The 12,160-nt window shown below is 39.9% G+C and overlaps 1 protein-coding gene across 1 annotated transcript in view; it reads left to right on the top strand.

Moving 5' to 3' along the window:
• Window positions 1-6,144: 6,144 nt before the first annotated feature.
• kcnh5b (potassium voltage-gated channel, subfamily H (eag-related), member 5b) overlaps window positions 6,145-12,160 on the top strand; it is a 194,094-nt gene continuing 188,078 nt past the window's right edge. The window contains exon 1 of the mRNA XM_075447653.1: window positions 6,145-6,359. Within this exon, the coding sequence (XP_075303768.1) occupies window positions 6,287-6,359 (73 nt within the window). The 5' untranslated portion in view covers window positions 6,145-6,286. The remainder of the gene's footprint in view (window positions 6,360-12,160) is intronic.

The raw sequence follows: 12,160 nt of genomic DNA, 5'->3' as shown, positions 1-12,160 counted from the left end.
CTTAAAACCATGCATGCCTTTGATGTTTTTTCCCCCAATAAAGCTTTGTGGAAGTTAAGTTCCTGCATCAAGTCCAAATGCACCTGTGCTTTAATTTGAGGTGCTCCTCAGCTGTACAACCACAATCTGTTTAATGGACCGAAACACTATTTACCAGGTCACAATGCTCATTTTGTGAGTGTGTTGAGTTAAAAACACCATCACAGAAAAACACCAACAGAACTGATTCACCAAAAAAGTGCTCACCAGCTTTTTAAAATGCGTAATAAACCAGATACGGGGTAAAAACTAGTCAAAAGCTGCTGTTATTTTATTACTTTGAGGAACCTCATTCACCTTAAAAGTGGTAATTTGATTTAGAATAAACTAGAATACTAAATGATAATATTACCAATAGTAATTATCGAGATAATAATAATGACAATAATCTGCATACTAGTCCATAAAGCACTTATTGGTTTGGACCCCAAGTATATCTCTGATTTGCTCACTGTTTATGACCCAATAAGGTATCTTATGTTATCAGATGCAGGTCTGTTAGATGTTACCAGAATTAAATCCAAATCTGCAGAGGGTGCTTTTAATTACTTTGGTCCAGATCTCAGGAAGAAACTCCCTGCTGATCTGGGGTCCGTTTCACGTAGCAGGTTCAACCAACTCAGAGTCTATTCCTGAACTCTGAGTTGATCTACTCTGAGATAGAAAACTCTGAGTTTTCGGTTCCAGAAACACTGATTTGAGTGAGGTTAATCAACTCTGAGTAAGTTCACCTTGAGTTTAGCGCGTGCGCCACAACTTTAAAAAGCCAGCATCAATGGAGCCCCGATTCGACGAGTCACCTTGGCAACGGGGAAGAGGAGGGGCTACGTTTTTCACCAACCTCAAATTGGAAATCTTAATGTGCTCATACAGCGAGTTTCAATACGTTTTTAGAAATAAGTGCAACACCGCTGCAGCTGCAAAAGTGTAAGTTTAAATGTAGTCCTTTGCAATCCCAATAATATTACAGGGAAACTGCTTCTCCCATGATGGAAACCCTGTTTCCATCATGGGAGAAGAAGTGGAGGTGGTTGAGGAATATAAATACCTTGGTGTTCATGTGGACAACAGACTGGACTGGAGACACAACAGTGAAGCCATCTACAAGAAAGGACAGAGCAGACTGTACTTCTTGAGGAAGCTAAGGTCCTTCAAGGTTTGCAACAAGATGTTGCAGATCTTCTACAAGTCTGTTGTTGAGAGCGTCATTTCCTCTTGCGTCATCTGTTGGGGCAGCAGCATCAGAACCAGGGACCTAAAAAGACTCAACAACCTGATAAGGAAGGCTGGTTCTGTTCTGGGGACGACTGTGGAACCTCTGGAGACAATAATGCAAATAAGGATTTTGCATAAAATCAAGAGAATTATGGACAACCCTGAACCTCCTCTCCATGAGACTGTTATCAGAAAACAGAGTCTCTTCAGTCAAAGGCTTCTTCAGTTTGGATGCAAAACGGACCGCTACAGGAAATCTTTCCTGCCCACAGCCATCAGCATCTATAATAACTCTTTGATTTAATTGAGCTACATCAACATTTAATTTCCCTCTGGGATAAATAAAGTATTTTTGAATTGAATTTGAATTGAATTGAATGGTAGCCCATTCATTTATTTCATTTAGGTGCAATCCCGCAGGGGAGAAGCGCACTTGGCAGCTTAAGATGAAATATAAAAACATTGTTCAAACAGGTGAGACCTCGGCATGGAGGTACCTCATTTTGATCATGTTTTACACTGTAAAATAAATATTAAGTGGCTATTTGACTGTGCAGTTATTTTATTCCCAACATAATGCTGTTTTCACACACATAAACTATGTCTTCTCATCTATACCATCCATCCATCCATTATCTATACACCGCTGAATCCGTCAGTCGGGTCGTGGGGGGGCTGGAGCCTATCCCAGCGGTCAATGGGCAAGAGGCGGGGTACACCCTGGACAGGCCGCCAGTCCATCACAGGGCCACATAGAGACAAACAAGACAAACAACCATGCACACTCACAGTCACTCAGAAGGACAATTTAGAGTCATCATCTATATCATGTTCTGTTAAATAATTAAGCCTATTTAAACTAACACAGACTTCTACTGAGCCAACAGAAAGAAGGCAGATGCCCGTAAAACGGGTGGTGCCCAGCACCGCCACCTCTAACAGGAGGCCTGTGGCTTAGGGAATCCACCCCCAAGACACGAGTGTCTTTATAAAATATAATAGGCCTATATATGTATTTTTTAAGCCTATTCATACAAATATTTATTTGTCTTTTATGTCTTTTTTTCTTTTGTCCCAACACATTCTGATGGTGCTGCTCAAAAAGATAATTGTCTGTAAATGTAAAAATCTGTGCGCGGTCTGATAACCATCTCCGACGAATATTTAATTCTCTGCGCAATAATGCTGCACCTTCATCCACGGGATCGTTGTCAAAAGGACATGTTCGTGAAAAAAGTTGCCTCCTACTGTGCCTAAAGGACTTCTAGAAGTAGAAGAACTCGCTCTGCTGACTGAATGAATGAGGAAATCAAATGGCGTGTGTGGCTGAAAGAGGGCGGAGACAGAAAGAAACTCAAGGTTTCTTGAGGAAAACCTGGTCCCGACCAGGTTAGGTTCAGAGAGTCTGTTACTATGGTAACTGACCGAGAGGTTAAGTTACCTCTCTTTGTGAAACAGGCTAGTTACCCCTCTTTCTCGGGGTTGAGTTACCTCCCTTTGTGAAACGGAAAACTCAGGGTTTCCCTCATTTCAGGGTTAACCTACTCAGAGTTTTCACTAAACCTGCTACGTGAAACGGACCTCTGGGGTCCATTACAACTGTGTCTACATTAATAAAAATAACTCAAAACATTTCTGTTCTCAAAAGCCTATAATTTGTAACTGCGTGTGTGTTTTGTACTGCATTTTCCTGTTTAATTTTGTTGAGTATGGCTCTCTCATACTTTCCAACAGTGGTCACAGTTGGTTGTGGTGTATCATTATATCCAATCATATAATTCACCCCATTAACATTAACATTCACATACTCTTCTTTTTCTGTTTTAGTTCTGTTTCCTATAAAATGTGTCCATGTAATACTGGTTCACCACTTTGCCATTTGGCATATTCAGCTAAACACACGTAATCTGGAGTATGTTACATGTCAGTCAAAAATAGATGAGGTAACAAATTAGTTTTTATGTTCTATAAATGTCAATGCTAGAAGATGGAAGCCATATGTATACTATGTGTAGGTATGCAGTGATACAAAATGCGATTAATCAGTTGTTTTTAGGTTACAGTAGCTTTGGCTCATGTTTTTTTAGTTGAAAATAACCCTTTATTTGCTGTTTTCCCATCTGAAAAATCAGGCTCTAGATTAAGACTGGTCAAATTATTGAAAAGACACAACAAATAATAGTGATTTGATGCATGTAATGCATTTTAGTGATGCCTAGCCAATTTGCAAAATAGAGCAGCGGGACACAAAAGTCTGTGAGCAGGCCCATCACTACAGGCATCTCTGTAACCCATGAATGTGGGAGCATGGGGGTCCAAGGTGGCATATAAGTGGTGGAGAGAGATCCTACAAACATCTTGAAAATTTAAAACTTTTGGGAAAAATGCCATTGTGTTGAAATGTTGTAGGCTTACTTCTTGTAGATATCTCTGCTATTGCTGCTCCTACTAAGGTATTCTTCTCTGCTGCAAAACTATTATTTTGTAGGGATGGAGTGAAACGTGCACAATCCACAAAGCAATTTTATTACACCGGATCCTTCAGTGTGTACCCCTCCTCTTCTGTCCTTGAGTCTACTGATTGACACACTTCAGATGACACAACACTGGGATGAAATGTGTCTGCACTGTTAATGTTCAAAGCGCTGAAGCAAAGTTTCGATCCTTTCAAAAATGATGATCTGAATAGTTTTACTTGTCAGTGGACTTTATACAGAGCACAGTAAACTGAAAACAGCCAGCTAGCTTGTAAAAAAAGGGGGCTTGATAGTAAAAGTATTGATTTTCAGCTGAGTGATAGATGATAGAATGCTGTAAATCAAGAGGCTTCTCATACAACTATTTCCCTTACCTGGAACCATTAGCTATGCCTCCACCCAGATCACTTACAAGTTAACAGGTAACAGATTAACTAGCAAATGACTGAAACCTTTCTAACAACGTTTTGGTGAAGTAAACTTTTACATACAATGAAGATGAATCATTGCCCCTAGTTCTCAACCTCAGCAGACGACAGCCTTCAGATCTGTGCTGTCACATATGTTTGATGCTCTATGATGCAAGTGGTCCAATTAAAGACATCCCATGGGGGCGTTTGGCACCAAGTACATATATTGACAACACACACACAGACACAAACAGTCCTGTAATATCTAAGAATACCTCAAAAGGCTCTTTGACAGATGGTGTCAGTGGGCAGATGATGATACGAGACGAGAGATTTGTAAATGAGACTGAGATTCAGTGTAACACTGGAGTGTTAGCATAACCCTATTCATATTTATGATTTATTATGGCTCAGCAGCATGCTCACTAGAGTCCTCATGTATAAGTTCTCTTTTCTTTGATTTATCACCTTATTGATCGTACTGTTTACATCAGTGTTGAAAACAAAAAACACAACATTCTCAATTCCTCTGCCAGGTTGTCATCCTAATTTTTCTTTTGGATAAATAATATACATTTTTTCATTTGATCAAATGTAATTTTATTGTGACTCTTTTCGGGTCTTGTTGACCATTTTAAGCAAGCCGTATTCAACCTTTTCAGACACACACAAAACTTTTTCTGTGTCTTTAGACTGATTCCTTATTGTAATGATACATTCCCAGCACCTTACCCTCACGATCACAGCCAAACGCCTCCCTTTAAGACTTTATGAGTAGAGAAAAACAGGTTCATACAGCAAGTTTCTGAACCTTTATACTTGATTGAATGTCTTAAATCTGAGTTCTGATACTCTGGAGGGAAATCTAAGGGCTCACCACATTATTTAAAGGGACATGAAATAAAACCTGTGTGTGTATTCCTATTCTCTATAAAGCTTTCAAAACCCAATAACTGATATATATGCGGTCCATACTTACCTTCTTGTGGAACACATTCTCCCAATCTATCACTCAAATAATCTTCGGATTCTCAGTGCAGCTTTGAGTGCTGAGATAACCAGTCAGGCGCGTTGAAGTCTGGCCCAACAAACAAGTGGCCATGGATGCAGCATGGGCCCGTGCTCCTGTTGGTGCCTTCATCTCCCAGAGGCCCTGTTAACCCTCAGTGCTGCTCCCTGAGATAAGAGACCCAAGTGCCATCACTCCGTGCTGTATGTGGGCCGGATGAACATGTAAGGTGTGGGCCAGATATGGGCCAAAAGAGTTTTGCTCTCTGGGTATATTGTCACTTTGGGGAGCTGATCTGATGGATAAACTTTTATCGAAACTTTTATTTAATTCGATTTTTTTCAAAATGCTTTCTTTCTGACAGAATGTTGGTGGAATTAGGGAGTTTGTAACCCAACAAAGAGACTTTACTGATCAGTCACACGGTAACGAGGCCTATTTATAACTTCTTGATAAATGATCTTGACAAACAGAGCCGTGGATTAGTTAGCTGTTCTAGGGAGTGACTGAGAAAAATAGTCTTCAGCTATATTTATTTTACACGATCAATCATTTAAATCAGACTTTAAACACATGAAGATGTGTTGATTCCAGTGACAATTTGGACTTTTATCTTGGATTTTTAAAGCCCTCGTCCAGGATTATGGGTAAGTAGCTACAATCAAATACTATTATAGCCTGTTTCCCGTTAATAGAATTTACAGAATACAACGATTAATCGTAAAAATCCGATTAATATTGACTGAAATCATATAGGCCTACAGATTGCAGTTTTTGCTATTTCCATCATTTTTAATGTTTGCTATGTACATACTCTAATGTTCCCATGCATTCAATTAGACGTTGCTTGAAGGTGCATCACTTGTGCTGTGATGTATTCCAAGCATCACTATCTCGAGGACGGAGCTCCCAGCAGAAGCCACGCATGCGTCCTGGCGCACCAGGCAGGCAGGCAGGCAGGCAGGCAGGCAGGCAGCGGGTTGCAGCACGCTGCTTTGGCTCAGTGAGCTCCGAGCAGCCCTAGCGCACGGTTACAATGCGCTTCAACACCGGACAGAGAGCCAGCATCAGTACCGACTTCCGAAGAGCAGACACACCGCCACCTAAAGCAGCTCCAGCCGCTCCCCCGCAGCAGGATGCCCGGGGGAAAGAGAGGGCTTGTGGCACCGCAAAATACTTTTTTGGAGAATATCGTCCGGCGTTCAAGTGGTGAGTCGGCGCTCTGAAGCGAAGCTTGTTTTGGGTTTGGTTCCAACAGATGACAATTGGACCTGGACTTAGCTGGAACAGCCGACAGTTTATTTTTGTCATTGCAACCAGGAAGGTTTGAAGGACAGGCGACATAAACTTTTCAAACATATTTATTCGGAGTTTACCGCCCACTTAAGGCAACTAGTTAACAGGATTACATATGATGATGTCACGAATAGTGTTTAATTGATAGAAGTCACGTAGAAGAAACTTAAATTCCATACGTAGGCGAATGAATGTGGGTTCAGACAGAGAAGTGTGAGTATTTTGTCTGTTAAATGATGCGTACTGTGCCAGGAGTCATTTTCGGCTCTGTTTTGCTCCCCGCTGCATTTGCCCTTTTTGCAGGCACTGAAAAATTGAACTTTGCACCCTTTGAAATCATTTAATCGAGATCAAAATGAAAGTGTCGCCGAGAAAACACGCGTCTAGGGGATTCAAAGTTTATTTTTTCCATTGACGCTCATTGAAGTAAATAAACACTGATAGTTGCTCAACTAAAAAAGCTGGGTCTCCTCTGATCATTAATTGACTATTAACTTCGTCTCTCTCTTAATATTGTCATTATTATAAAGCAATTGATTTGGTCTTTAGGGGGAAGCTCCGACTGAAATAAATGAACAAGCGTTGGTTTTCTCTGGTATTATGTAATGCCTCAGAGCTCCGCTCTGTATGTGATATAGAATGAGCCAAAATAATGAAAAACTGCCTAGTTTTGTCATAATCTTAATTTTTTAAGTCTTACTTTGATTCGACATTATTATTGTCTGTTTTTGCTCTTGTTGTTGTTGCTGTGTTATAGAAATAATGATTTATTATTTGTGTATTGCTCCTGCATTGCTCTGATCTGATCTATGGGACTGATTGCTGTGCTTGATCTGAAAAGTCAGTGGATTAATAGGAATAGTCAGGAATGAAAGTTGTAGATATATAAGTTCACACTTTGTGGAATTATGGCGGCTGAGTGGACTTAAGTACAGTTCGAATGTTCTAAACAGTGTTTTCTATTCACCTTTGGGATGTATTACTTTGAGGACTGTTGACTGCAGGGGTCCAGCTCCAGTTTCATACACAGTTCTTGTGTTTGGTGTATATCCCAGATTTTTCTCAAATCAGTTTGAGATTTGCATATGAAATTAGATGGACTGATATGACTACGATCATTGTGCTCAGAGACCGCTCTGTTGTCTATCAGATGCCACAGCCCTCAGGGGAAGTCTAAATGAATACATATAGCGACATCTAAGGCATTGTTAGGCTCTTTAAAAATTGTGGGCTAAGACCAATCTTGAAATCTTTTGATTTTCATTCAACAGTTGCATCGTTGTAAAGTCCTTTCAAAGTAAATTGTAGATAAGATGTGCTACCAGTCATTTGCATAGGCTGGCTTTAGTTATAATAGCTAGTAAATGTGTGCCTTGGAAATGACTGTTTTCAGAAATGTTTTTTGTTACAAAAACGTTTCAGAATAACTGGGCGAGTCTCAGTTGGATAAAAATCCCTCATCTTCACCAACCGGAGCTTGCAAATGAGGCAGCTTCTGCAGGCTTACCTTAAAGTCTGCAACACAACCCAGCCACCACTCAGTTCCAACAATGTCCAGCCTGGTGCGCATAAGCTTTCACTTTCTCACCCTGTAGTGGTTCGCAAAATATGTGTGTGCCAGGCCTCGACAGTCTGTGGCGCCAAATAGTTTGAAGCAGATGCCACTTCAATGATTTACAAAGAAACAGAAACAACGTCTCCAGTCTGAAAGGACCGAGTACTAGGTCATTTGTTCTTATCTCTTAATATGAGCCATAGGAATATCCACCTTTATATTTCCCCTACAAGCAGCAAGGAAGACATAAATAGGGTTTTACATACAGGGGCTTTTTTTGCTGGCTTTGACACATTACATTGACACTTTCTAATTCCCCACTTGGTTTACACGATAACATCACCTGCTTTGGGTTAGAAGTATGAACTACTTGGTTATCATAAAAAAAGCATTCTTTGTACTACTCCATTTTGGCATCACGGTTGACACTTCAAATGCACTTACAATCACGACCACTAGAAGTCACATATAGCTTTGGTGGTAATTATAGGGAGGACATTCTCCATCTTGTGTTTTTGAGCAGACATATCATATGATTATATTACATTGGGGGTGTAATACATGATTGGATCTGTGTTTTTAATTAATTTCTCTGTTTTCTGTAAGATCCGTTGCTGCATCCCCTATGCCTAACGACCCAACAGTAGAATACATGATGTTGACTTGGATATTTTGGAAAGTGCTTTGTTTTAATTACAAATGAAGTCATGTAGAGAAAATTGAATGTGATCCGTCTCATTTAGAGATTAAAACAAATATATTTGGAGGGAATACAAGATGGTTAGTCTTACATGACAGACAATATATCACATAGATATGAAGACTACCCTGTGTAAGAAAATAAGTATATTTAGTCTGCTAGAAAATATATTTATTTGATTTTTTTTGGTCACAGTATGGCTTGATTTATACACAAGATGCTAGAGCATCTGCAGGAACACCCTTTTTTTGCCAGCTATCTACCAAATGGCTCTTCATTGTGTTTTAAATTTGATTTTAAAGGGGTCTTATGTAGCAAAATCTTGACAATTGAATCAGAGGGTTTGGCACTTGAACAGTCTCTTTACTGGGTTTCAGTAGACTTTGCACACTTTACACGAGGGTGTTTCTTCAGGCTGTTGGTATCAGGCTTCAGGCAGTCATACAGTATTTCTGGGACCTTGGTTCAGCAGAATAAAAAAGGTGTGACCCTCATAGTTTTAAAAGTGCACTGCTGTTTAAATTTTGTCCTGAGTCTTAATAAGAGAAGTGAGCTGTCACAATGTGACTCACACAAAAGCTTTTTGGTTGAGATTTGGTGAGTGTTAGGGAGAAGGTGAGATGTATCACCATTCAGATCAAACTTTAGCTTTTTTGCGTGTGGTGCAATCACAAGTTGTATTTTCAGAAAATTTTAGCCTAATGAAAAACTGTTGCAGGATGTAAACATTGTTTGACTCTATGGAACATGGATACGAGAAGGTGATGATTAACTTGGTTCAGGCCCGTCTCATCTCAAGGTTGTCTATTGTTAACTCTTGTTGGATTGTTATTGTAAGGATTGGTCATTTTGGTGCATTTTTGGTATTGATTGGCAAACAATAATGGCAGTCTGGCCTATACGAAGCACAAATGTCATCACCGGCCATTTCTAAATACCTGCAATGTTATAACATTGGGTTTTCAATCATGGTAAAGTAAAAATGCTTGTATTTGCAACAGGCTCAGATTGTTATCATACATTTCTTAGAGCATTGTGGATAGGATGCCAGCAGAGAAATACCTTTTTGTTTTTCACCTTGAGAGTTGCAAGAGTTTTATTCTTTTGGATAAAATATCCAGTAAGATGTAAGATGAAGTAGACAGACGGGAGTTATTGCATATTTTTTAAGCAAAACTAGCCACAACTTGAGTGAATTCAGTTGCACACTTTGTAAAAACCTGTTGGATGAACTTTTAGAACTTTTACAGTGGGCAAGTGTGTGTGCTTCATGTTCCTTTCTGCTGATCTGTATTTCGCTTTTCACATACTCAACAATGTTGTGGAAGTGTCAAAATACATTTGGTATTGATGTCAACACAAAAACCGTCATCAAGTAGGCTCATCCATAATTCTCAAGGTGCTGTAAATAAAACAGCACTTTCCACAGCATAATCTTCTCATCATGTCCTGTTTCCAACTGTGATGAGTCCAGTCTCTGTTGTTCTTGTGTGCAAATCATTTTTCTTTGTGTGGAGAGAAAGGTATGTTGGCAATGCAGAAACATTACAAGATGTTAACCCAAGAGACATTCAACTCTTCATTGTAACGTTGTTCCATTTCCTAATTCCCTCCTGTTTTCTGGGATATTGTTACCTGGTGTTAAATAAGTTCACATTAGCTTGAACAAGTTAATTGTTTAGTTCACACAAATGAAAATGAACTGTTTGAAATGGTAAATGGAATGTACTTGTAAATAACGAGCAGGGTTGGAGACTCAAGTGCAGAGATCAAACACACTTTAATGCAGGACAAGTAGAGGTCATACACAGAAAGGCAGTCTGTGGGGCAAAAGTACAGGCAGGGCTGGGCAAAGGCAGAGTCGAAAAACCACTGGCAAAGGTATCAAACCGGGCAAGGCATGAACAGGGTAAAAAAAATACAGACAAAAGGTCAAACACAGGTATACATACACTTGGAGACCGCTAGAGAGCTTGGCACTGAGGAACCTAGACAATCTGGCAAGGTAGGTCTGGAATGCTAGGGGTATAATGGCGCTTTTCCACTAGCTCGCTTTGGCTCGGCTCTGCGTGCTATTGCGTGTTTCCACTAGCACGCAGTACCTGCAACCGGGTAGATTTTCCGTATCACTTCAGCCCTGGTTCCAAGCGAGCCGAAGCGTTACTAAACCGTGACGTCAGGCGACTGCCTTCCACTGATTGGCCGATGAGTGTCGTCACTTTTCTATACTGTTTTGTCTGGCGGCCAGGAGTCTTCTCTGGCTCTCTTCTCTTGCCTTCTGTGCGACAAAAAGCCACAGGGTGAGCAGCAACACGAGCGCCTCGGTGTCCTCCATGCTATCCTCCTCGTATGTTGTTGTTGTTGTTGTTGTTGTTCTGGTCGCCCACGTCGAGGAGGCACGAAGTGATACTCGGTTGTAAATGGAAACACAACCGTGCCGAGACGTGCCGAGCCGCATCAAGCCATGCCGAGCTAATGGAAATGCGCCATAAGTAGTACTGAGTCAATGATTAGTGATGGCCACCAGGTGTGGCTGAGACTGGTGGGGAAACTTAACAGGAAGTGGAAGTGAAATGAGGATGACAAAGAGGTTAACAAAATAAAACAGGAAATTAATCGAGTCCAGAAAATGTCTATAATCTGTGAGCATGACACTTGTATAGGGCGATTCTAGTCAATCTGACCACTCAAAGTGCTTTCACACTACATGTCGACTGGCGACTGCTTTTCCTCCTGAGCTACAGCCACCCCAAATTCTGAGTTAAGTCTTACTGTAAAACTAAATCTACTGGAACATAACTACCAAGTTCATCAGAACAGATCATAGAACATTACTACATCCAATCAATGCATTTAATCTTTGTGATAGATTAAGGCTTTTTGCTTTTTGTATGTCATTTACATGTCATTTTATTGTGTTATGTACCTTCAGCATGCAAAATCTTATCAAGTCATGCTCACTTAATTTTTTTTGTGACAATGCTGATTTCTTTAGTGAGACTCAAGTACAGATACAGAGTACAAGTACAGAGTGCAGTACAGATCCTTTCCCTAGGGTTACAAGACTTTAGATAACAATCTTAACCTGAAAGTTGCAAATAAAGTTGTTTTTCATTTGCACAATTAATTACATATTACATTCCTGCTACATTTAAAGAAAAATGTCTCCCAGGTTTAAAAATCCTGGAATTTTCCCTTAACCTTAGGTAGCATTCAATGTCACTACATTGGTTATTGAAAAAACAAATAGAATTGAACTTAATCAAATTTAATGATAATATATTATTCCCCGAACTAAAATGAAATTATTGTCGTATTAATGACAGCAAAAAGAAGTTTACACATTGTGGGAAGTACAGCATAAAGAGGCATGGTTTAAATTTCCAAAGATCAGCACAAGTGCGCTTTATTGTTGTATTTGTTGTTTTACAGCAACAGAGAAAATTACATCACATTTGG

This window comes from Odontesthes bonariensis, chromosome 17 (assembly GCF_027942865.1).
Source record: "Odontesthes bonariensis isolate fOdoBon6 chromosome 17, fOdoBon6.hap1, whole genome shotgun sequence".
Classification (NCBI taxonomy): Eukaryota; Metazoa; Chordata; class Actinopteri; order Atheriniformes; family Atherinopsidae; genus Odontesthes; species Odontesthes bonariensis.
This window is presented reverse-complemented; position numbering and strand designations above follow the sequence as displayed.